This window comes from Pelophylax lessonae, assembly GCF_965119305.1.
Source record: "Pelophylax lessonae genome assembly, chromosome: 1".
NCBI classification, from domain to species: Eukaryota; Metazoa; Chordata; class Amphibia; order Anura; family Ranidae; genus Pelophylax; species Pelophylax lessonae.
Genome location: NC_138768.1, coordinates 409,596,460 through 409,623,966, shown reverse-complemented (window position 1 = coordinate 409,623,966; position 27,507 = coordinate 409,596,460). Strand labels below are relative to the sequence as shown.

At 43.8% G+C, this 27,507-nt stretch overlaps 1 protein-coding gene across 4 annotated transcripts in view; it reads right to left on the bottom strand.

The window, feature by feature from the left end:
* Positions 1-27,507, bottom strand: part of SLC24A2 (solute carrier family 24 member 2) — a 246,390-nt gene that overhangs the window by 50,764 nt on the left and 168,119 nt on the right. For 3 of the 4 annotated variants that reach the window (XM_082257873.1, XM_082257874.1, XM_082257875.1), the window contains exon 7: positions 5,318-5,368. The exons of the other annotated variant lie outside the window; for it this stretch is intronic. In XM_082257873.1, the coding sequence (XP_082113999.1) occupies positions 5,318-5,368 (51 nt within the window). The remainder of the gene's footprint in view (positions 1-5,317; positions 5,369-27,507) is intronic. 4 annotated transcript variants of the gene reach the window in all.

The window sequence follows — 27,507 nt, the reverse complement described above, 5'->3', positions numbered from 1 at the left end:
CAAAGTCTTTAAAGATCTAAATTGTCCTGTGGACATTTTCTGATAGCTGGAAGGGAGATAATTCCTTCAGAAGAAGATTGTCTAGACAGCCTGTTACTTGGATGTTCTGAGTTCTGAGAAGTGCAAGCAAAGGTGCTAAGAGCTTTGTGAACACTCTGGAAACAAAGGATAGGCCAAAGGACCATGGGACAAACTGGGAGTGGTTGTCTGCCAAAGGAATTTGTTGACAGATTTTAAATGCAGAATATGACAAATACCCCCATCTGGTCTTGGTACTGTGAAGTTTGATTAGAACCCTTTGAACCTGTCATGTGGTGGTACTGGCACAACAACATCCTGGCACAAGTGTTGATGGTGATTTATGAAATTTTCAAGTCTAACTGTCCTTTGGCAGTTTTTGGTTGATTTGAAAGAAGAAAGCATTTGAAAGAGTTTAAAACTGTATTTTGTGCTTCTTTGAAACCACTGAATGAACCCACAGATCTGGGATCTCTGTGACCCAGAAAGAGGAAGACTGTAACAGAGGTCCCCCTACTCTTAGGAGTGAGGGTGTCCCTTCACTGTTAAGAGGGCTTTAGGGAAAGCTTGGTGGCCTTAGTGGACCAACCCTTACTCCAAAAGGAATGGCCGAACTTACGTATTGAATTTGAAGCCTTATTAGACAAGACAGGTGCTTTGCGTTAAGTGGAGCCAGGTGCTCTTGAGGAAGGTGGTTTTTGGATTTTCCACTGTGGAAATTAAACTTTCCCACCTGTGACTTCTTTAATGAATTGGTCAAGTGCCTCACCAACCAGATGTCTATGTGTGAGGCACCTTTTGCAGGCAGCTTCAGGAGTCCAAGCTTTTAGCCATAAGATTCCTGTGAACACATACATTCTAGAAATGTATTCTAGGGCAGATAACATAGAATATCTTATCTTATCTTATCTGTCCGATTATCCCCCACTCTATTAGCTTTTAGGCGATCTCTGAAAACCCTCCTCTTCAGAGAAGCCTATCCTACCAACCCCTAACAAATGTACCTCCTTTTTCTCCATTAACCCATCCCCCACAGTTATTGCCTTTTGTTTCACTTGACCCTCCCTTCTAGATTGTAAGCTCTAACGAGCAGGGCCCTCTAGTTCCTCCTGTTTTGAACTGTATTGTAACTGTATTGTCTTCCTTCACATTGTAAAGCGCTGCGCAAACTGTTGGCGCTATATAAATCCTGTATAATAATAATAATAATAATAATAGCAAAGCAGAGCAATTGCTGTAACTGCTGTGTAACATTACGATCCCTAAATGCAGGGCGATGTTGGTTGTTCATTGTCCTAGTCCAGTTAGCTGCATTTTACAGTAACATACAGAAATTGCAGCAAAAGTTGGTTGCAAGGGTGGGCCTACAAGATCAAAGACAGCCTTTAGGAGTGTCTCAAACGTTTTATCTGAAAAACCTTTGAAACAAGGAACATCTTCAATAGGAACATTGAGATGTTTATTTAGGACAGAAATGGCAGTTTCAACTACAGGAATAGCCCACTTCTTTGTGAAAATTCTTTCAGGAATGACCCAGCTGTCAAAGACTTCATCTGTTCATGAACAGGGGATGTTTTGCATTCTTTTTGGGGGTCTCCTTGTACCTAAAGAGTCACGGCAAGATGGACGAGAGTCAGGTTGCACAATACTAAGAGGCAATGAGCTTTCCAACATTAGCAAGCGTGAAGCTCCCTCTTTAATATAGTGACCATCTGAATGAGAAACCTCTTCTACAGCTTCCTCCTCCTCTTCAATAACTTCTTTATTCCCTTCTGGGTCCTGTAGGACTGGCATATCAGGATCCAACTTCAGCTGAGAAATGGGAGTAGAATATGAGGGGTAGTGTTTTTGGGTCCTGTACAAAGATAGTTGTATTAAGGTCATAATCTGTCTGAAGAAATGAGACATAGACGCAGAGAATTCTGCTTTACTCAAATAGGCCAGGAACAGAAGAATCAGATGCCAAGACTAGTGTTAGAGTTGGTTCTGGCTCTGGTGCAAGGGACACATCATAATTTTCCTGCAATTATGCATTGACTCCCATTTGCCTGGTCTTCGCAATAGCTACTAGTGAGGGTATTCCCCTATGGGTATTCATGGAAATGGGGTGTGACCTATTAGGTAAGTAAGGAGTACATGGTAACAAAACTTCGTAGTGAGAGGGCAGGAGGAAGCACCTAAGTACCTTATAAGGGGTCTAGGCCGAAGTGGGGTTACAGTGTTTGACCAGTGGCGTGCTGTAAAAACTGGTCATCCACCTGAGACTAAGCTCTGAGTGGTTGATATTTAATGCCAAGTTTGAAAAGTTTGCAAACCCCGAACGGGTTCCAATGTGTTGGAGCATGGCCCTGGGCCTGTATAGTACCCTACGGCTAACTCAAGGCATTGTACCAAGTGCCAAGAGGAGAGTCCAGGCAGTATTCAGTGCCTGAAGCAACATTACAGGTTGTACCCCCAGCATGGGTTCCCGGTATAGCTCCCAAGGTTTTACTGAGGTTGTGCAGATTCAGATACATTGATTCTATGCTAGCATTAGAAGGCAGTGAGGGCTTGATTGAAAAATCGGCAAATACAATAACAAAGAAAAATAATAAGCTAGTTAAGCAAAGCTTGATTTTCTTCATAATGGAGAAAAGGTCCATCATTTTCAGACACCAGCACAAAACTGAGGACTCACAGAGTGTGGTAGAGTTATGTAGGTGGGAGCATACCTTTTAAAGCTTTGTCAGTGCCCAATTACCTAAAGGTATACTACTTTAACCCATTGTGTATGAATATTCTGCCTGTGTCCTGTACTGTATGATTAAGAAGGACATTTGTCCTTTTTTTTTTTTTTACCAGGATTAGGGAGTCTTCATGAACTTTGGAACCAATGGTGTTCGGATTGTGAGACTGTTTATATATATATATATATATATATATATATATATATATACAGTATATATATACATATACTGTATATATATTATATATATATATATATATATATATATATATATATATATATATATATATATATATATATATGCATTTATATATGCTATTTATTCAATTGCATCTAGCCCTATACTTCTGCATAGATTTGCCTGCCCTTTCTCAATCTTACTAGTATTGGCAGTCTACATCATATAGTGTTAAGGACTCATTTTATGAGTTAAAGGTGTGTGTAGAAAAGGGTCAAGTGATGTGGCAGTGCTTTAGTGTTGGGGTTTTAGGCTACGTTCACATCTTGGGGTTGCTATTACAGGCGTTTTTATAGGCGTTTTTTCAGGCGTTTTTGCAGGCGTTTTACAGGAGTTTTTACAGGCGTTTTTTGTGCAGGCATTTTTAGATTGAATAGAGACCAATGGAAAACGCCTGTAATCTGCCCAAAAAGCTCATGTACTTTTTTGAGCGTTGGGCGTTTTGCTCACAGCGTCAAAACGCTCAGATGTGAACAAGGGCCATTGAAATGAATAGGATTTGTCTTGTTGGGCGTTTTGAGAGCTGATCCTAGAGCAGAAAAACTCCCCAAAAACGCTTACATGTGAACGGAGCCTTAAATTAGTGGGGCTGCAGATGTTTACTTGTTCTCCACACTGAGAGATTAATGCTGAATCATAACAATCCTGTATGTCTAGTAATAGGAACAAACTTTACATATGTTCTTTTCTTTCAAATAGTTCAGTAAATATTAATGGAATTGTTTTTTCTTTTTTAAAGAAAAGATGGAAATATGCAAATTTTGTCACACAAAAAACTTTTCAATCCACCAATCAGAATAGCTTTCCCTGAAAAATCTTAGCACCCTGAACTGGTTTAGGCTTGGGTCTCTAGTTTTTTTGTTAAACTGTTTTTGGGTAGAACAAGGAATGCTTAAAACTCCTGTCAGGTTTTTTTTTTTTTTTTTGCTGCCATTTTCCTTGCTGGGGAAATTCACCCTTTCTATGTGGATGAAATTGAGAAATTTAAAATGAACTGGGATATGGAACACACATACAGAATGAAAAAGATATAACAAACAATGTCAAGAAAGCTTTCTCTAATTGGAGCAAAGGTATCTGATAATTAGTAACCAATGTTAGGAAATTTTGCACCAGGTAAGGCAAATGATTAATGTAGTATATCACTGGGGTCATTCCTAGAAACACATTTTGGTACAAAGACTTCATATTGGAGTGAAAAAAAAAAACATTCTATCCTTCTGGTTCTTAAAGTGTTCTATCAGGGCCTTGGGACTAAAGTTTATTTCTTTTTTAATTTTAACTGAACTAAAGTGTGGAATCCATACCATAAACAGAGGGTATTGATTTAACTGTTGGCTGTAAGAGGCACTTTAGTAAATTTTCTCAGATCTGAAGACCTCCTGTAATGCCCCATTCAAGTCTTTAGGAAGTTACTGAGTAGACAGGGGCAGACAGGATTTCTGCACCAAAGCTGTAAACATTGCAGAAGGCAGCTGCAGTCTGAAAAAAGCAATATACAACATGATTTTAGAAAAATGTGGCAGGCAGTGTAAGACATCTGTGTCACCGACAGATAGACTGGGTTCCTATGAGCTGAGCAGTCTAACATGCATCCTGAATTTACCAGGAATCCTCACATGAATTTACAGGTTTCACTATTTTACAATACTAGGTTGCATCCCTCAGGTTTTCCCCACTGGTGAAAGTTTTCATGTAGATATACAATAAAAGTTAAGTTTCATGTTGGCAGGCAAAGCTGTAGTCTGTAAACCAACAGTCTTCACACTAAACTTTCATGGCACGCATAAAAAATGATAAACAGAATCCAGAAGGCAGGCTATAGTTGTAACAGCAGTAATTATAAATCAAAGTAGAAGAGCACCAAAAACAAAAACAAAAATGGAGGAAATATGGTGCTCAGTTGCTGTCCTAGTAAACTGAATATGGTTTTCACTTGTTGCTCAGTGATGTCATAAGAACACTTGCTTATGCTTGTACTGCATTCTGCATTTCAAACAGCAGATGGCACACTTTACCTTGTTCCTTTTTACTACACACATGGTAAAAAATGATTTAAAGACCTTACAAATGTCATATAATGCAAATGTATTTAGCCATGCTCATCCCTTGTATGGATTACACCCAAATGGTAAATATAATCATAAAACACAACAAACATAACTGAATAGTAAAAACAACACCAAGAACAACAGCAATGGCAACAACAACAGCATTAGCAGCCTTGGTGGACAATGCAGGAATGAGCAGATACCACGTGAATAAAACAAAGTACATATAAGCTCATACAAACGAGAACAAAATGCTAACAGGAATATTTCACAAAATAATCTTACCTTCTTCAGTCATAGTGTCATAATATTTTAGTTTCCCATATGATCCAAGTTCTACAACATTACAGTAAAAACAAAAGGGTAAGGCTCTAGAAATAACGTGGAAGGAGTATAACATATACAGGTACTAAAATACCCTATCAAATATTATTAAATGTAGCTGTCCAATAAATTGAACATCTCTAAATGTTAAAAGAAGGCTTTAAATATGTCAAATAACGTTTTACATTCTCTTTAACTTTTTTTTTTTTTTTTGCACATTCTCCTATAAATATAAATAAAACAACCTTTTACTTAAGCTAGTTGTTAGTGTTTTGTAATTTTCTTCCTAATGCATGTTCATCTCCAAGACTAAAAATTAAAATAGTTACTATTTTTTCTTTTTAATGTGATAAATATGAAATACTGCATGAGACTACTCCATACTCATTCAGCTAGCAAGTGGCACTCTAGAGTCTGCTACCTATATATACAATTTTCTTTACCATCCTTAACCATACAGTAAAAATAGTGTAATGTGATCACCCTGCTGTTCAGCTTTATTCAGATTACACACACAGCTGAATGTTCGGAGGAGGGAGACACTCCTCTCCCTGCCTCTAATTCATACAGCTCTGTATGGAGTATCAGTGCGTAATAAAGACACTACAAAAGTGACAAGAGCTGTCTTAAACAATATAGTTTCATGGAGGCACCCTATATTAAATGTTTATTTGTGAATTGAGCTTGTTATACAAATAATAATAATAAAGTGATATAAAATATTAGTATATACACCTAACATTTAAAAAAAAAAAAAGCTTAGCAAAATGCATTATAGTTTTCCTTTAAGTAGTACAATAGGTAAAAATATTTTCAGACCTACTGCTGTTTGCATAAAAGACTAAACATCTCAAATATTATGAAAATATCCAAATGTTTTAATTGGTGTGGTTACTATTTCTTTCTTTTGGATATTGTAACTTTTTGTCTTACATTTTTCCCGGTTGATTATGATAATAGAATCAGGGACAGAACAGTCTGGTATACCTCACAATGGTGGCCACTACTCCTTTATATGTACACATGTATATTAAATATACAACATACATATTAAATATAAAGAACAAAACACACCCGTAAAGACTATACAGCACAACAGCAATAGTTGTCCCCAGTGAACATAGTATCTACATAACAGAGTCAGAATACTTAAAGATTGCCTTTACTGTAAAACTAACATCAAGGTTATTTACATTATGCATTAAACGACCTAAATAGGCAAGCAGTGTAGTGTATTAAAGACAATCAATTACAAAGTGGAGTAAAACTGATATATTTTACGTTCTGCATGCTTTATGCCATTGTACACTGTAATATTATATGTGAGAATGTTATTGTTACCGAACTCGCAGAATCCTTGTGAGGACTTCCAGAACTCCTCTTCTCGTAATCTCTGCCATGACTCCTAATGGTACTTGCAAAATCCCTGTCAGGATTCCAAATAGAACCCACATAATCCTTACCAGGAATCCCAAAAATACTCACAGAATCCATGCTAGGACTCCAAAAAGAACTCACAAAATCCTTATTAGGACTCCCAAAAATACTCACAGAATCCATGCCAGCACTCCAAATGATTCTTGCAGAATACATACCAGGACTACCAATGGTACTTGTGGAATCCCTACCACAACTCCAAACGGTGCTCACAGAATCCCTATCAAGACTCCCAATGGTACTCGCAGAATCTCTGCCAGGACTCCTAATGGTACTTGCAGAATCCCTGGCTGGACTCCAAAGTTTACTCGCAGAATCTCTGCCAGGACTCCTAATGGTACTCCCAGAATCCCTGGCTGGACTCCAAAGGGTACTCACAGAATCCCTGCCAGGACTCCAAATGATACTTGTAGAATCCCTGCCAGGAATCTCAGTGGTCCTTGCAGAATCCCTGCCAGGAATCCTAATAGTACTCCCAGAAACCTTGCCAGCACCTACAATGGTACTTGCAGAATCCCTACCAGGACTCCCAATTGTACTTCCAGAATCCTTGTAAGGACTTGCAACGATACTGCAGAATCCTTGCCAGGACTCCCAATGGTGCTCACAGAATCACTGCCAGGACTCCCAATGGGACTTGCAGAATCCCTGCATCTATTATTCACCTCCTTGTACCTCCCAACAATGATGTTTGGTAAAAAAAAAAAAAAAAAACAGAAAGGATTCTAACCATTTCTGTTTTTTATACCTAGACTAGGGTGCCCACATGTCCTGGATTGCCTGGGACTGTCCGCCAATTGATATTTGTGTTCTGTGTCCCAGGCACCTTCATTCCGGGACAATACAGTGTCTCTGAATGAAATAGAGTACACAAAGCCACCCTAACTTATCACCAGAACTGGTTGCTAGGGCTGCCCCGCCTGGCGTCTAGCAACCAGTGACGTCACATACAGTCAGAGCCTCATAGTGAGGCTGAGCGGAACAAGGCCTGAGTCTAAAGCTGCACTGCTGACTGTCTCCACCCACCTCCCAGTCCTCCTTCTTCAGCGCCCAGACTCCATGGTGATTTGCAGGGCAGGGACAGATCTTCTTCAATCCAGACTCCAGTGTCACTGTCTCCACCCACCTCCTTTACCCATTGCCCAGCGGCATCTGCTAATCCACGACTGCCCGCAGTGCCTGACTTCTCCTCCTACCCGCTCCTGCCAATGGCCCAACTGTCTGGGACCCTAGACCAGTGGACTGGACCACCACCACTCACCAGAGTGATATTAGAAGGTGAGGAACTGGATTGGAGTAGAAGGTGACACAAGTGGGAGCACTGGGGGAGGGGAACAGTAATGAAGAAGAAGGTGACACAAGTTGCAGATAGTAATGAAGAAGAAGGTGACACAAAATGGGGGGGGGCAGTAATGAAGAAGAAGGTGACACAAGTGGGAGGCAGGATTGAAGAAAAAGGGGACACAAGTGGGGGACAGTAATAAAGAAGAAGGAGGCACAAGTGGGGAAAGGTAATGAAAAAGAAGGTGACACAAGTGGGGGGGGGGGGGCTGTAATGAAGAAGAAGGTAACACAAGTTGGGGGGCAGTAATGAAGAAGAAGAGGACACAAGTGGGGGACAGTAATGAAGAAGGAGGTGACACAAGTGGGAGCAGTAATGAAGACGAAAGGGACACAAGTGGGGGACAGTAATGAAGAAGAAGGGGACACGAGTAAGGGACAGTAATGAAGAAGAAGGTGACACAGGGTGAGGGGGGGTGTAATGAAGAAGGTGACAATAGTGGGGGGGGGCAGTAATGAAGAAGAAGGGGACACAAGTAAGGGACAGTAATGAAGAAGAAGGTGACACAAGGGACAGCAATGAAGAAGAAGGTGACACAAGTTGAAGGGGGGGGGTGGGTTGTAACGAAGAAGAAGGTGACACAAGTGGGGGGCAGTAATGAAGAGGAAGGGAACACAAGTAAGGGACAGTAATGAAGAAGAAGGTGACACAAGTAAGGGACAGTAATGAAGAAGAAGGTGACACAAGTTGAAGGGGGGGGGGGGTTGTGACGAAGAAGAAGGTGACACAAGTGGGGGGCAGTAGTTAAGAAGAAGGGAACAAAAGTAAGGGACAGTAATGAAGAAGAAGGGAACACAAGTAAGGGACAGTAATGAAGAAGAAGGTGATGCAAGTGGGTGACAGTAAGCAGCTGGACTCACACAATGCAAAGTAATCATGTTATTCATACTTAACAATTAGCAATGTTTAGTTGCAGACAGCTTAGCTTCGTTTAGGAAAGAAAGAAAGTGCTGCACCCAGAGTTGACTTTTCATTCCTATCTGCAGCTGTGCATTTAGCAGCAGAAAATATTGCACTTCCCCCTTTCTTCCTGAAATGTTGATATTCCTTCTCATGTTGGTTCTCATACATCCTAATGTTGGTAGTCATTCTTTGCAGACATAGTTTAAACTTAGCTAATAAGTTGTTAAAAATGGACACTGACATTCTGATAAAGTTAACATGTATGGGGATACATTCCAATTTTCCATACATCAAGACAAACTATCCTCAAGTTAAATGTTGGGATGTTAGGGGATATACTCATCTTCACTACATTTGCCTCTCTCTGCATCTCTTTCTGCCTCAATCTTCTCCTCTCAAGCAGGCACACAATGGTAAGCGCCAGCTTCGCTCTGCACTCCCATTTCAATTACACAGCTCCATCTCCTTGCTCAGAAAACTACCCACAAAGTGGAAGAGGAGGTGTCTGGGGTATAACATCCAAGAATGGAAATTTGGGAAAACATGCCTGAAAATGCTGGCACACCTAAACGCAGCTAAACGCGCATGCTCACATTTACAAACTGCAACTATCTGCAGGAAATGTTTCAAATCAGATTACTGGCCTTTAGCGGCTGTCCGATACAAAAGTCTATGTAAATGTAACCTGAATATACAGTACAACAAGAATACATTTGTGGGAACCGTTTAACTCCCAAATGTTTTCTTATTCTGTCCAGGTACCTTTAAAAATGAAAGCCGTTCCCCAGTCACCTTTGTAAAAAAAAAACTGTAGCTGCTCACTTTTAATGAACAGCCACTCACCTGTCCCAGGATCCAGCACTGTGCTCACCCGGCCAGTTTCTTAACCCGTCCCCAGCGCCAGCATCTCAATTGTGGGCAGCCAGTTGTAATTGCTTACGGCTTCACAGCTGCCGGCTAGAACTGCTTTGCGGCTTCACAGATGGCTGCACACGAGCCATGCTGTGCCCTGTGAATGGTCCCGCAGTCTTTGAGCAGAAGTGGGATAGAGTAACTGTCAAACTTGGGTACCTGTTCCCTCCCCTCAAAAAAAAAAGTTGGGGGGGGGAGGGAAAACAGTGCAACTTCCCCTTTTGAGTGAAGTTCTGCTTTAATTCAACCCTACTTTTCTCCCTTGCAATTAAATCAATATAGCTTGGTCATGGACCTGCCCAAGCCTGTAATTGTATATTAAAACAGCAGCAGCACACCACCAAGATCATTTCTGTGTTTTCTCCTCCTTTTAACAATCACTCTTTTTAGCTTGGAAGCATTGTGCAATGCCGTTGTGCATCAATGGCTTATACTGTTTCCTCTTTCTTTCTTACTCTTTCTTTACTCTGTAAGAAAGAAAGGGGGCTGATTTTAAACAGCTTGAGATATCCATAAAATAAAAAAAATATGATTTTTTAAAAAGAATCAGAAATATGATTAAGTGCCGGTTGACACTTGTGCACTGTGAATTTGCAGCAAATTCTGTGCAGATTCCACAAAAGATCCAAATGGCACTCTGTACATGCAAACTGCTGCGGGTGTGTATTTTAAGTTAACGACACCACGAGATCGGTTCGCAAAATTCAGTGAGATTTGCAGAATTTGTTCACATTTTAAAAAAAAGGGTCCTGCATGATTTTGGTGCGGATTCAGTGCAATTTGAGTCATACAGAATAATGTCTCAAATCACACTGCTGAAGAATTGCATGTGATTTGAACAGGAATGTGGTGAACCGGCATTGATACTACCAATGTTTCTGCTTTAAGCCAAGCTTTGTGAAAACATAGGCTAGCCATACACATGCAGGTATCTCTCGTTTAGCCCACCGGGTGTGGAAACCACTACAACATCAACTTACAAATTACCTCTTAAAAATAGCATAAAGTTGAAAAGTCATGGAAAGAAATAACATTTTGACAAACAGGATCCTAAGTGCTACGTAAAGCAGATCTCCACCCAAAAAGGGGAAGCTCCACTGTCCCCCTCCTCTGCCATATTTGGCAATTTTTGGGGGGGAGGGAGGAGCGGAAAAGCCAGGTACCCGCTCCCACTTCTGGGTAAGATCGCCGCAATGCGATTTACAAAATTTCCAGGCCCTCCTCCTTCCCCCCCGCTGACTTCTGGGAGACACACAGGTCCCAGAAGACAGCGAGACCATTCAGAAAGCGCAGAGCGCAACTTACGCATGCACAGTAGGAAACAGGCTGTGAAGCCGCAAGGCTTCACTTCCTGCTTCACTTAGTGAAGATGCCGGTGCCTGCACCCGGAGCCAATAGATGAATCGGCTTGGGGTGCCGACATCGCAGGAACCCCTGGACAGATAAGTCCTATTAATAAAAGTCAGCAGCTACAGTATTTTTATTTGCTGACTTTTATTTATTTATTTATTTATTTTTGCAGGCTGGAACTCTGCTTTAAATAAGTTTATCATTCAATTATTAAGATTATGAGGATAATTATTTCAATAACCATGGTTAATGAAACAAAAATGTTCTCTAAAACTCAATTTTTGCTTATTAATAGGGCACACATACATAATTGTAAATAGGTGTTTTGGGAGTCAATAGAAATTCATGTAAAAAAAAATAAGCCTATAGTGATCAATTTCACCATAGAAGATATTTCATTTCTATGTGGGAATTTTGTTTTTACTTTTAACCACTTGCCGACCGCCGCACGACTATTTGCTGCGGCGGTCAGCTCCTCACAGGCAAAGCGACGTAGTACTACGTCGCTAGCCTGTGAGGGTCTAGGGAGCGAGCACCGCCGGAGGCGCGCTCCCGCGCGGTCACGGACCCCCCCCGCGTGTGTGACCGGCGGACCCGATGTCCGCCGGTCACTCACGATCGTCGGGTGGAGAGGGAGAAAGGCAGGCGGCTAATGTAAACAAGCCGCCTGTCATTCTCCCCTGTGTAGGAATATCGATCATACGGTTCTCCTATGTAGGACCGTTGATCCCTGTTCCTACACCTCAAGCCACAGCCAATCACAGTTAGAATTACGCCCCTAGGGACACACATAACCCCTCCCTCTCAAAAAAGTTAACCCCTTCACTGCCAGTGTAATTTTACAGTAACAGTGCATATTTATGCCACTGATTACTGTAGTAATGTCACTGGTAGCCCCAGAAGTGTCAAAAATGTCAGTCAAGGGTCCATTCTGTCCGCCGCAATGTCGCAGTACCACAAAAAAAATCGCAGATCGCCGCCATTATGCGTTAAAAAAAACAACAAAAATGGCAAAAATCTTTCCCTTTGTTAGTAAACGCGATAACTTTTGCGCAAACCAATCAAAATACGCTTTTTGGGATTTTTTTTACCAAACATGTGTAGCATAAAACAAATTGGCTGAAAATGTTAAAAAATTTTGATTTTTACATTTTTTTTGGGGAATTTCATATAAAAAAATGTGAAAAATTTGTTTATAGCGCATGATCAAAAAATCGCATAGGTGATCAAAAACCACCAAAAGAAAGCTCTGTTTGTGGGAAAAAAAAAGGACGTCAAATTCGTTTAGGTACAGTGTCACACGACCGCGCAATTGTCCGTTAAAGTCACACAGTGCCGAATCGCAATATAGGCCCTGGTCAGGAAGGCGGTAAAATCTTCCGGGGCTTAAGTGGTTAAAGACTCCTGTGGCAAGATTTGCCAGTAGCTTTTTGTGTCTTTCACATAAAGGAGTTATAAGTCTGTAATCATTAATACAAACTTTTGCATATGCACCTCCATATTAGTTTAGAACAGTGGCGGCCCATGCATAGGGGGCGCCAGGGCGCCGCCCCCCCTACCCCTAAAAAAAAAAGAAAAAAAAAACGAAAAAAAAAAAAAAAAAAACAAAACGAACAAATAAAGTTGTTCAAAAAAAAAATTGGGTTCGCCGGCCTGAACCCAAGGAACTGGTGGCTGGGGGGGGGGGTGGGGTTACCTCCCAGAAGAGGCGCCGATTGGCTGCCTTCTGGGGAGGTAGGGGGGTATCCTGGGCGCAAGTCTTTGCGGTTGGACACCCCCACTTTCTGATATCCTGGCTGTGATTGGTCCAGTCTACAGCCTGGACCAATCATCATCCAGGATATCGCTGACGTCGCAATGGGGGCGGTGCCGGTGCGTGCGTCAATCACTCACCGTCACCGCCGCTCAGAGAAGAGGAGAGGCCGCCCGCCGGTTACCGCCGCCGAGACGACGAGGGAGAAGGACCCGCCGCAGAAGAGGAGGAAGAAGCTGAGCCGCGCCGCCGCCAGGTAAGTTTGAACGGAGCACGCACGCTGACACTCTGCAATCATTGGGGGACAATGCTGGCACTCTGCAATCATTGGGGGACAATGCTGTGGCGCTCTGCAATCATTGGGGGACAAAGCTGTGGCACTCTGCAATCATTGGGGGACAATGCTGTGGCACTCTGCAATCATTGGGGTACAATGCTGTGGCACTCTGCAATCATTGGGGGACAATGCTGGCACTCTGCAATCATTGGGGGACAATGCTGTGGCGCTCTGCAATCATTGGGGGACAAAGCTGTGGCACTCTGCAATCATTGGGGGACAATGCTGTGGCGCTCTGCAATCATTGGGGGACAATGCTGTGGCACTCTTTAATCATTGGGGGACAATGCTGTGGCACTCTGCAATCATTGGGGTACAATGCTGTGGCACTCTGCAATCATTGGGGGACAATGCTGTGGCACTCTGCAATCATTGGGGGACAATGCTGTGGTGCTCTGCAATCATTGGGGGACAATGCTGTGGCGCTCTGCAATCATTGGGGGACAATGCTGTGGCGCTCTGCAATCATTGGGGGACAATGCTGTGGCGCTCTGCAATCATTGGGGGACAAAGCTGTGGCGCTCTGCAATCATTGGGGGACAATGCTGGCGCTCTGCAATCATTGGGGGACAATGCTGTGGCGCTCTGCAATCATTGGGGACAATGCTGTGGCGCTCTGCAGTGATTGGGGACAATGCTGTGGCGCTCTGCATTGAAAGGGGCTCGCACGCTGAACTCTGCATTGATGGGGGCACGGAACAGTTGCATTGAAGGGGGCACGCACGCTGAACTCTGCATTGTTGGGGCACAGCACAGAGTTCATTGCATTGAAGGGGGCACAGTGTTTATTGCATTGAAGGGGGCACAGCACAGTGTTTATTGCATTGAAGGGGGCACAGCACAGTGTTTATTGCATTGAAGGGGGCACAGCACAGTGTTCATTGCATTGTGGGGGCACAGCACAGTGTTTATTGCATTGAAGGGGGCACAGCACAGTGTTTATTGCATTGAAGGGGGCACAGCACAGTGTTGCATTGAAGGGGGCATGCACGCTGAACTCTGCATTGTTGGGGCACAGCACAGAGTTCATTGCATTGAAGGGGGCACAGTGTTTATTGCATTGAAGGGGGCACAGCGCAGTGTTTATTGCATTGAAGGGGGCACAGCACAGTGTTCATTGCATTGAAGGGGGCATAGCACAGTGTTTATTGCATTGAAGGGGGCACAGCACAGTGTTTATTGCATTGAAGGGGGCACAGCACATTGTTCATTGCATTGAAGGGGGCACAGCACAGTTGCATTGAAGGGGGCATGCACGCTGAACTCTGCATTGTGGGGGCACAGCACAGTGTTTATTGCATTGAAGGGGGCATAGCACAGTGTTTATTGCATTGAAGGGGGCATAGCACAGTGTTTATTGCATTGAAGGGGGCATAGCACAGTGTTTATTGCATTGAAGGGGGCACAGCACAATGTTCATTGCATTGAAGGGGGCACGCACGCTGAACTCTGTATTGAAGGGGGCATGTACGCTGGTCACTGGATTGAAAGGGGGCATATACCCTCTCCTGTACCATGACCTGTGACATGCCTGTACCATCACCTGTGCCATGCCTGTACCATCACCTGTGCCATGCCTGTACCATCACCTGTGCCATGCCTGTACCATCACGTATGCCATGCCTGTACCATGACTTCAAAGTCACGCAATTTTTTACTGCGTTTTTTGACGCGAAGCAATACCTATTACATTTTTCTTTTTGCGCCCCCCCAAAAATTTTGAGCACCAGCCGCCACTGGTTTAGAATAATATGGTCGCTACTTAGATTAAACTTGTTTAATTAGTAGGAGATGCAGTACTGGTGTTACACATGATAGCTGATAATGGTTTATGGTAGGAGTCTTGATTTATGCACAAGACAGATATGTAGGTATGTATGCTTTCTTCAGAATCAGCTATTAGAAATAGCCATTAGAGGAAGCACATTCTAGAAATGTCTATATTTATAGATATACTTGACACTGACTTGCAACATGCTAAGTTGGTACTGAAGGAGATCCAAGTGGGTTATCGTCAATCTGGCAGGAAGAACTGCAAATAAGCAAACAAAACTGAAAATTTGCTATCAAATACTTACCGTAATTTTCCTTTCCTTATAGACTCCATGGCAGTATATGTTTGGGTAGCCCCGCCCTCATTTCTACCCCTAAAAAATTTTCAGGCTGAGCCAGAGGTTGTGTCCTGTAACTAGCCTTCTCATGACACTGGGAGGGAACTCCTGCTGCCATGGAGTCCATCAGGAAAGCAAAATTACAGTGAGTATTTGATAGGAAATTTTCAGTTTTCCTGACAGACTCCATGACAGCCTACGTTGAACTAACTAGCCAGAAAAAAACAAGGGTGGGATGCCGAGAAAAGTAGGGTTTCAATCAACAGAAACCTTGTAGATAAAAATTAACAGTATAAGGAAATTAGGTACACCCCACAATGAGCCATACCAGCCTTAATGGAAGACATGTCATTCCTCTACAAATATTTCTGCCGCTCCTTTCAGAGGGAGCCCACAAAGTTTACACACTCCTGGTTGAGTGCGTTGTCACTGCTTTCGTAAGAACCAAACCCTAAGCTCCATAAGCAAAGCTGTAGCTTGTGAGCATGCTCGAAGTATCCCAATATCCATGGAATGACACCAGTTATCCTTAGTGGTCTTGCATATGGGAGGAACAAAACTTTTGTTCTCATAGGATCTCAAAGCCACCTCAGATTGCAACACACTATGGATATAAACACTACCCGTACTAGCCAGAATGCCAACAAGGATCCTTCATGGCCCAAGGCCCAGATCCAGGCAAACCTCCTGACTGAGGATAAAAAAAACTTTAGAGAGGCTGCCTGCTTGACCATACCTTAACTCAAAACTGGACTGAAAAAAAAAAAAAATGACCCATCATCCCCCCTAGAATTCTGGACCTTAAGGGCAAAGAGAATACTGAAAACATTAATACCATAAAAAATGTTGCATTTAATAAATCACATAAAAAGCATAAATTGTTTACTAAATAGAATATTGTACCACAATAGATATGTATGTGAAATGACACATCCTAGTGGTTGAAGGTGATAATGATGCACTTGTCTCCATAGCACCCAAAGAGTAGATCCCATCTGGAGCAGCAAGCTGCCACAGGGTCCTTAAAGACCATAATTATGACAAACTTCCTGCTGAGGATGTAGCCCTTAGAGAGACTGACATCATGGCTCAATCCTTACTCCACCTGGAGTGGAGGTATTCCTACCTGGAGCTGTAAGTCACCAAAGGATCCTTCCTAGCCTAAAGCGTTGATGTTGGCAAACCTCCTGGCTGATGAAATATCCCTTAGAGTGCATGTCTTCATAGCTCAGTCTTTACCCAAGCTGAACTGAACTGAAAAGAGATCTCATTTGGAGCTGGCAAGGAAGTCCAGAGCATGTAGTAAATCCCACCTAGAGTCTTGGTTTTCCATCGAGTCTCAGATGCGGCCCTCATCAAAGTATTCGATGAGTAAGGGATAGTCCACCCATGAGACATTGGATATGACAGGGACTGCAGACATCTGCCCTCTTAGAAAGCTTAAAATCAGTTAAAGTCTAGAATGTACCTGACCAGAGGACTGAAGGAAAAGAAAACAAAGCAGTCCAAAATTGAACAAGCTTTATTCAAATCCTTTTGTAGGATTTATAGATATTAGCTTAGAGAAATAAAACAGTTAAGCCTGATCAATCCCTTTCTCCCAGGATGAGAAACTGCAAGAGATGTACAAGTAGAGTATTGCACTGTGCGACAGAAGATCTTATCTGAGAGAAAGGACTTCAATCCGATAACCCAGGTTTCAAAAGCAGGAACCAAGGCCTGTTTGGCCAATGGTGAATTACTGCAATAATTGCCACTGTCTTTAGCAACCCCCAAAAAAAAAAAACTGCATATGGATCGGACTGGAGGGGAAGCATACGGCTTGTGAGACCTTTCCTGATCTGTCACAGCATCCACACCCCGGGCTTGGCCCAGGCCCCTAGGGAAAAAGCTTTACAGCTTGTAATAGTAAGGCGATGCTACCAGGTCTAACTCTGAAATCTTGTCCAGAGATTAAATTAATTGGAAGGAAACTGGATGTAGGAACCATTTGTTGCCAAATTGGGCCACAAAATATGGATTATTCCCAGAAGTTCTGAATGTAGACTCAATGAAATGTTAGAGAGATTATTCTCCACCCAGATCACAGTCATCTCTACATCTCTCAGCAGACTGACCCTGCAGGTTCTTGATGTAGGTGCAGTAACACTGTGATGTTGTTCAGCTTCATTGGAGACTAAAAAGCCTGCTGTCAGGTGACAAAAGGCAAAGGGAGCATAAAAGAGCTTGCCAGAAAGCCAGAATGTTCAAAACAACTTCCTCTCAGGGGAGTACCACTGACGAAACAACTTCCCGACAGGGGAGTTCCACTGACAAAACAGCTTCCTGACAGGGGAGTTCCACTGGCAAAAGCTCTGCAGCACAGAAAATGTATTACTAACTATGCCATAACAGAAGGCTTCATCTGTCTGTTTGTGAGACATGAATAGCTGGGTACATAATCAATGCTATCAAATGCTATCAAATGAAGCTAGCTCTTGAAGAGAACAGTTTAAACTCTTGCAATGCAGACTGGATTGTCCCACTTGACAGAATTATTCTTTAGCGTAAAATATTCTTCATCCCAACTTCCATTGCATTGGAAGAGAGGCAAGGGTTAAGGCAGGTTCACAGGCTGCAACTGCAGACAGATTTGCCCCCTAAGGACAAGGCCAACACAGAGTCACCACCAGAAGATGCTGCACTCCCCAAGGACACACCCAATCATTATTATTGAGTATACCCCTGAAGGACACAGCATCCTCCAAAGGCAATTCCGTGCATATGGCTAAGCTCATGAAGGTCATATCAAACAAATAGGTGACTCAGTATGCTGGAAAACCTCTTCCTCATAAGTGCCTAATTGGACATCCTGCAGTGCAGGTAGAAGTGTCCTGGCTGGGGTTTGAACTGAGCAACCCAGTTCTGTAAGGCGCTGACCACTAAGCCATTCTGCTGCTTTGTCCTTCTGTTCAATTTTGCACCACTCTTCTAGAATACGCTTTTGCTTAAACATCATAGGAAAAAAAAAGGTAACACGCTCCTTTGGTAGTGCTGAAAATACTTGCTTTGCCAGTCCCTCTGCAGAATTTTACATTTTAGGCATCCTAACAGCCTTACGAAAAGGTGCAAAACCTGCATCCTCAATCGCATATTCCTTTAAGAAATATTTTGAAGAGGGTTAAATTGACCAGTTGACTAGTCCTGCAAGGGAAAAGCTTGACATTGTCAGAGTAGAGAATCCTTGCACAGGGAGAGCTTTAACAGACTCATTTAGAGTATTTTGACCAACTCTGGCAACCTTTTGATCATCTTTCTCCCTGGATGCCTGAACAAAGCAGGAAATTCATACAGTGTTATGCCTGCCAAAGCATGAGCACCAAAGGCCCAGTTTACAGTGTGCATAATACATGCAGATCTGGAGAGACTGAATAGCAAGTGTCAATTAGTCAGCTTGCCATACACCAGCTTTAACCCCCTTAGCGGTAACCCCGAGCGTGACTAGGGATTTCATGCTAGGATCGGTATCCCCGAGTCACGCTCGGGGTAGATGTGCAGAGCCTGCAGCAGGGTTCCTTACCTTCTCCTGTCGAACCAGCAATGATCTCCCATTGCTGTGATCGCCGCCAAGATCCCCGCCGCTGGTCCGTCGCTCTGATGACTTCCTGGTTCCGTTCCCTGCACAGCAATGGTGCATGGGAGCGGAACTAGGAGGGATATTCAAATGTTGCACAAAACACAAACACATAAAAAGGAGGTGATACAGTGTAATCTGAGAGGATTACACTGTATCACCTTAGTATCAGACACAGTGCCCTTTCAGTGCCCCTTGCCATTGTCATTTGTGACAAATAAAACCCTTTGAAAATGGCATCAAAATAGCGCTGTCCTACAAATGCGCTTTTGGATCAGCTGAGCGACTGCGACAGCGACACGGAGCTGCTCGCAGAACAGAGCGACAGTAACTCGTGGGGAGATTTGTCATCTGACTCTGACACCGACACTGATCCAGAAAGTGACAACGCTGATCATCCCGCACCTGACCTAAGCGATGTGCACACTTGGTGCCCTCTAAACAGCGATGCGGACCAGGCAGCGCCCCCGAGATTCCGATTCACTGGATCTCCTGGGATGAAGGTTGATGTGGAGAGTGACAACCCTCGGGCGTACCTGAAATTATTTCTTACTGAGGAGGTAATTTTAAAAATCGTCACAGAAACCAACCACTACCATGAGCAGCAATCCGCTACGCTGCGTGCCAGATTTTCCAGATCCAGAAAATGGGAACCGGTCACTAAAGAGGACATCTGGCAGTTTCTGGGACTCATCATCCTTCAGGGAGTGGTGGGGAAACCGCTCCAGAAATGGTATTGGACCACCAATAAGATGCTGGCCACTCCATTTTTTGGCACCGTGATGTCCGAATACCGGTTTTCACTCATCATGAAGAATTTACACTTCGCCAACAACGAAGAGTTTGATGAGGCCACGCATCCTGTGCCCAAACTCAAAAAAATCTGGGAGGTGTGCCAAATGATTGTCACCAACTTCCAGCGGACCTATGTGCCAGAAAGGGATGTCAGTGTGGACGAAAGGGACGCCTGAGCTGGATACAGTTTATTGCATCCAAAAGAGTGCGGTTTGGCATCAAATTTTATATGCTCTGTGAATCATCCACCGGATATATCTGGAATGCGGTCATTTACACCAGTAAAGGTACCAAGTTCAATCCCAGGTACAGCGGCTATGGGATGGCCACATCATCTGTCCTTTCACTGCTGGACCCATTGCTGAACCAGGGATATTGCGTGATAACGGACAATTTTTACACATCTCCGGAACTTTATGAGGTTTTGCTCCTAAACAAAACTGATGAGTATGGTACCGTTAGGCCAAACCGACGGGACATGCCATCAATGTTTGGCAGGAAAAAACTAAAAAAAGGAGAGTATTGAATTTCTTTGTTTGACAAATTTCATTATTTTTCATTGCATTATTGAATAAAATTATATTGTTGATTAGATTAAAATTCATGTGTTTGTGTTTCAAATTTATCACATCTGGGATGTCTACTAGAGTCTTGTTTTGGTCAGGTTTAAGTAAGTATTTACTAAGAATTGTAGGCCTACAATACATAACGCCAAATTTCCATGCAAAAAATTGTACCGCTTTTGGTACATAATTCCTGACATAATCATACCGCCAGGGAGGTTAAGAGGCCCACAGAAGGGCTGACAATCCAGGAAACAGTATCAGTAAGGAAGACACTGCCCCTCTCCAGCTATAACCTGCATAGACCAGCCACAGCATAGAGGGATTAAACTGCCCGCTGCACAAAGACCTGTCACAGTAAGAAATAAATCTCTGCTAAAATAGATCTAAGAGAGAACTCCACATTGTTAAGAAAAAAATATTATAACATGTACAATTGCTACTCAAGCCATGTAGTAATTTATAAAATAGCCTTCCAATTCCAACTGCAGCTGCTGTAGATTCCCTAAGCTATCAAAATACAAATGAAATAGTTGTTTCTGTTTGCTAGGTGAGAAAACCCCCTAAGGGGTTAACTATTGCTAAAGGAATACTGACACTGCAGCTTCTCACATCAGAGTACCACTCAAGCAGGTGATTAATGAAACAGACCCTGCCATACAGAAAGCAAAACTTGCTTAAACAAACCATTATCAGTTCAGGACAGAAAAAAGACAAAGGTAGGTGACTGCACCAAACTTTGATAAAATGCTGCAATGCACATCGATCACCCAGAGCATAATCATCTCAATATGTTTTATTTTTATTCTTTTTTTTAACATAAGTGGAGTTTCCCCCTAACAGTCCGCATGGCATCTGGTCCCTTCTGCTGACCTCAAGCCAAACATATCCTAGACCTCTTCCACAGGGCAATCAATGCATCTGCAGGGCAACCTGAATCCCAGAGGCTAATAGCCAGGGGTGTACCGTGGGGTTGGCCAGAACGGTGCCCGCCAGGGGCGCAGGCCGAGGGGGTGGGGCGCAAAAACATTGGCAGTGTAGCAATTACCGCTCCTCCGCCCAGCCTGCACCCCTGGCGGCTGGCGCTCGCGCCTCCCCGCTCCAATCCAATGCTCTCTGTGCACTGAGGCAGGCGGCGACAGTCAGTGTAGGAGCTCCATGCAATAGGCAGCTCCCCTCGTCACAGGGCTCATCCTCCGCCCACATGACATCATCATCAGTCGACTCCTCCAGGCATGAATGTACTGCAGCAACGGAAGGCCTGGCTGGCCTCTCAGGTACCAGAAGCATTCTCTCCCTGTCACCCCCCCCCTCTCTCCCTGTCACCCCCCTCTCTGCCTGTCATTCCCCTCTCTCCCTGTCATCCCCCTCTCTCCCTGTCACCCCCCTCTCTCCCTGTCATCCCCTCTCTCTCTCTGTCACCCCCCCCTCTCTCCCTGTCATTCACCTCTCTCCCTGTCACCCTCCCTGTCACCCCCCTCTTTCCCTGTCACCCCCTCTCTCCCTGTCACCCCCTCTCTCCCTGTCACCCTCCCTGTCACCCCCCTCTTTCCCTGTCACCCTCCCTGTCACCCCCTCTCTCCCTGTCACCCCCCTCTCTCCCTGTCACCCCTCTCTCCCTGTCACCCCTCTCTCCCTGTCACCTTCCATATCACCCCCCTCTCTTCCTGTCACCCCCTCTCTCCCTGTCACCCTCCCTGTTACCCCCTCTCTCCCTGTCGTCCCCCTCTCTCCCTGTCACCCTCCCTGTCACCCTCCCTGTCACCCCTTCTCTCCCTGTCACCCTCTCTCTCACCCCCCTCTCTCCCTGTCACCCCCCTCTTTCCCTGTCACCTCCCTGTCACCCCCTCTCTCTCCCTGTCACCCCCCTCTCTCTCTCTCCCTGCCAACCCTTCTCTCCCTGTCACCCCCCCCCCCCCTCACGCCCTGTCACCCCCTCTCTCTCCCTGTCACCCCTTCTTTCTCTCTCTCTCTCTCTGTCACCCCCTTCTCTCTCTCTCTGTCACCCCATTCTCTCTCTCTGTCTCTCTCTCTGTCACCCCCTTCTTTCTCCCTCTCTCTGTCACCCCCTTCCTTCTCTATCTCTCTGTTACCCCCTTCTCTCTCTCTGTCACTCCCTCTCTCTGACAAACCCCCCTGTCTCTCTCTGTCAAACCCTCTCTCTCTCTCGGGGGGGCGCCAATACAGCTCTTCACCAAGGACGCTGGAGACCCTAGGTATGCCTCTGCTAATAGCAGGGCTCCCGGCCAAAGCAAAAGCCCTCCAATGGCAGGGCCCACTCTCTATGCATATGCATCGATCCCCTGCATATGTGTGCCATAACACCACCCCGCTGATAGCTGGAGACTCACTGACCACTCAAGCCATCCTGGAAGACTTCTGGATACCACAGGACACTCCTGACAGCTGTCCTGCACAAGACTCAGCTGCTGATATTTCCAAAAGGTAGGAAAACTTAAAGCGGAGTTCCACCTAAAACAAAAAAATGTACATAAAAATACCCCCGGGACAGTCAGGGCTAGTGCATTCCACAATGGATAGCCTCTAAACTGTCCCAGGTTACACTTACCTTTTAGAAGAAATACTTACCTTGAAAATGTCTTGTCCAGCGCTGCCATCTCAGGTGTGGGCAGCTGAAGCCAGCGCGATCCTCTTCTGCATCCTCTTCCGTCCTCTTCGGTCCCACGATGCACTGCACCGGCCCCGCCGTCACTTCCGGGGCTGCAGCGTCATCCCTGCACAGCTTCTGGGCATGCCCAGAAGCTGCTTAGCAAGGTATGACGTGCCTGCACCGGAACTGACGTCGGGGCTGGTGCAGGCGCATTGATTCCTGGGAGCGATGACGTTCAGCTCCCAGGAATCATTGCAAGCCAGGAAGTGACGGCGGCGGCCGTGGCCGCAGAGGGAGGAAGTGGAAGTAAGGTAAGTATATTTTCTTCTAAAACAAGGTAAGTGAAAAAAAAAATTGCGATTATCCATTTGTTTTTCAGGTGACCCGGAGCAAGAAGATGGACCGAAGTTAAATTTTAGGGTGGAACTCCACTTAAATACAAAATTGTTCCTATGAGTAAGGAGGACAAAAAGGAACACGGCCTCTTGCTCAGCCTGAAAATGTATGGGAGTGGGGTCCTATGGGGTAGGAGTGAGGATGGGGCTACCCAAACGTATGCTACCATGGAGTACGTCGGTAAAGTTGTTGTTTGCAGTTCTTTGCAGTGACATTGAGTACTACTAGGCCCTGTTCACACCTGAGAGTTTTTCAGCTCATAAAACGCTCATCTCAAAAATCTCAAAACGTCCAACAAGCAAAATCCTATTTATTTCAGGGGCCCCTGTTCACATATGAGTGTTTTGTCGCCTGAAGCAAAATGCCTAAAGCTCAAAAAAGTACATGAGTTTCTTTTTAGGCAGATTACAAGCGTTTTTGTTAGATGTCAATGCCTCTCTCCAAACACCTGCAAAAAACGCCTGAAAAAAAGCCCCAAAAAATGCCTGAAAAAAAGCTCAAAAAATCGCCTGAAAACAATATGCTTAGGTGTGAATGAAGCCTAAAACCATTGTTGAGGAAGTGTTTGAAATACACAGAAACATATAAATGTTTCATAATACTACTGACACCCCCTGATGCTAGCTATGGTTGTACACATTTCTCAAACTTTGGGAAGTGTTAATATATAGGTACTAGTCACTGCAACACTGAACTTTCGGAGAATTGGGTCAGGAGAATTATGTAAGGTTTGAAAAGTCTAGTTGATTTCAATTCCTCCTTAGAGGACTGCGCACCAAAACAACAGCATCATGCTTGAAACAGAAGCCTACCCATTTTGTTTATTTTGACTATAATTGGGAAATATTTGAAACTCAGCCAGGCTTTAACTGCTGTGCCCACTTAATGAAGATTTTCTTTCAGTCCCAGTTCTGGTGACTGGTGCCCCTTGGGACAGGAAGTGAAAGTAAATGTCCCCAACAGGGACACAGACAGCAAAAAATACAATTGTTTATTAATATGAAGAAGTTTTAAAGCCTCTGCAGGGCTACTGTTATCTGGGCCCCAGAGTCAAATTTAAGTGTAAGCAAAAGAGGCAGCTGCCTTGGGCATTTTCTGAGGGCATAAAAAGGTCAGGAATTTTAAAGTATGTTGCTTAAGTAGTTCTCGTGAGTAGGTCAACAAAGGCCCTCGTACTGACACTGCTGTTTTCCAGCATGGATTTTTATCTTTACCTTCAGGACCAGTGAATGATGCCAGGTAAGACATGATGGAAAATACCTCTAACAGGGGTACTGACAGCAATGTAAAACCTAACAAAGGCTCAAACAATACTCTGTATAACACTAAAAAGAACATATTTGGGTTGACTTCTACTTTAACTGATTGATGGCTGCCCATAGTAGACAGACCTCAATTGAAAATAAAAGGCCATGTGTGATCTAGCTGTCTTCTGACATGACTTTTATACTCACCTTGCTGAAACTTACCCTGGGGATTTTTAAATACTGTTCCCATTTCTAGAGAGAAGCAGCAGAGTTTCCCAGATGTTAGAAAAACAATCTAAGAGACCAATTTATAAAACACTTACAGTATATGGTCTCACAGCAGCCATACTTCTGTTTTAGAAAATATACATATCTGCACATTTATAAATCATACCCATGTGCTTTACAAATGTGCCTTCCAAAACAAGCCGAACCCTGTCTATTTTCAGGAATTGGAAACAGAGTAGCAATATGCAGAGAACAATCCAAAGGACAACACAGGTCTCAAAACATAATAAAATGCAGGCATAGCGTGGAGTCCTGCAGTGTCCTGCAGACAGCGGGTTTTGGTATCTGAGCTCAAATGTAAAAAGGTCTTTGTACCTGTGGTTTGTTCATGCTCAGTCTAAATATTGCTTGTGATTTTTCTTACTTCATAACTATGCACGGGGCAGTAAAGTGGAGTAAATGCTCCACCTTGAAAAATTGCCAGAAACAGTTTGCAAAGTATGCAAAGTCTTCTCTGTGCTCCTTATTTTTATTTTTTTCTTTAAAAATGTACATTGCACAGTACTTGCACATAATGCCAAAGGCTTGCCTCTGCATAGTGTATTTTTTTTTTTTTTAAAGGGTAACTTTATTGTACAAGTGTAAGCAGTGGTGTATTTAGGTTTTGTGCTGCCCTAGGCCTGACTAAACTTGTGCACCCCCTAATTTAAATATGACCCAGCCCTCCTGTAAAGAAGAACACAAAAACTGCACAGGGTGTGCGAAATGGTCTGGCCTCCGAAGAGGTTGGACCCTGACCCTGAACCCCTGGGACGCAAGACTCCTGACAGGGACTGAGGTACTTCCAATGGTCTGCCTGGCCAAAACCAGGCAAACCCCGTTCTCCAGGGGGACTGCCGAAACACCCCTCCCCAAGTACTAGGTGGGGCTCCCCCAAAGGGAGACCCCATGAGAGAAGGAGAACTAAGCCAGAAGGCCATATCCGCCCCCTCCCAAGACTTTCAAGGCTGGGCCCGAGGACCCACACCCTACTCGTCGTGCAGGAAGAAAAAGGTGAAAGTGAAGTGACGCACCACAAAGAAAACCAAACACAAACAAAAAGGTGGGGAAAGGGAAGTGGGGAAGTGCATAGGTGCCAATGTGAAATACAATGGCAGGGAAGTCCATAGTCATTATACAAATAGGTGAAATAATCAGTGACAGCAAACACAAGTCCAAATATCTTACTAACCCAGTGACATATTGTGATAGGACATATAAAGGTAAGCAGGACCAAAATATTATTGCATCATATACAATTAAAAGTCTTATTTGTACATGATGCAATTCAATATGCTCGCTCAAGGACAAGGATGTTTAAAGAAATTAAATTATATTATTGACATGATTCCTGCCATACCTGGGGGCAGAGGAGGGTAGGCAGAGTATTAGGCTGCAGTGCCACACTTATTAGCATTGGGGGCCGTCGGGCCAGTTGTATTAAGTGTGGTTGGCGGCCTGCGGTCTGCCCGAATGTCCTCACCCGCCGGTATTATCATACTGGCAGGTAGCAGCGTGAGTGCTTTATTTAATTATTTATTTATTTTTTTGTGTGGGGTGCAGCTTTTTTGCTGCCCCCCTGCAAAGTGTCGCCCTAGGCCTGGGCCTTGTTGGCCTAGGCCAAGATACAGCACTGAGTGTAAGTACAAAAGGAAGACAAACAGAGCAAACTTTGCTCAGATAGCAAAAGCACAGTTTAAGCAAAGTGTCCATTCTATACTTGTACAATAGGTGATGAAAGGACCGTTTACACATCTTAAGGTCAAGACAAAATATACAGAGCAGTAATAACGTTCAATATATATGAGAAACATTTAAAAAGGAAACAGTATAGAATCATTAAGTAGTCCCTGACTTAAGTTAGTACCTAAGTAGCTGGTGGTATAGTGCAGTCTGAGTTTACCCACAAATCCCAGATTTTACGAAATTTGCAAGTGCAACCCCTTGCTTCATAAGTCAGTTTAAGGGAAGTGCCTGATTATTAAGAGTAATCCATAGTAGCTTTAGTAGGGGGAGCTGCAGATTTTCAGTGCATCATGACTGATTTTTTAGCATAAAATAAAGTCAAACATAGAAAAGTTTTGGAATTTTTAGATAAAGAATCATCATCAATATATTCAAGCAAACACCTCAAGGGGTTACAGATCTTAGGTATTTGAGTAATCGAATTAATAAAAGCTGTGACTTCAGATCAGAACGCTCTAACCGGTGGGCACTGCCACACGATGTGGTAGAACGCGCCATCCATCGACGAGCATTTGGAACAAATAGCAGAGGAGAGAGGACTAAAAAGGAGACTGGGAGTATAATAGGACCTATCAAGAAAGTTGATCTGGATAACTTTATGCCTCGAGGAAATGACCATGGGGACCTGTAAAGGAAGGGTTTCCTGCCAAACTTCCTCCGTAAGTTCTGGAATATCAATGCGCCATCTAGATCCAGTAAATTTAATTCTGTCTGTTTTAAAGTGAAGCAGGAAGGAATAATACGTAGAGATGAGTTTAGAATGTGAAG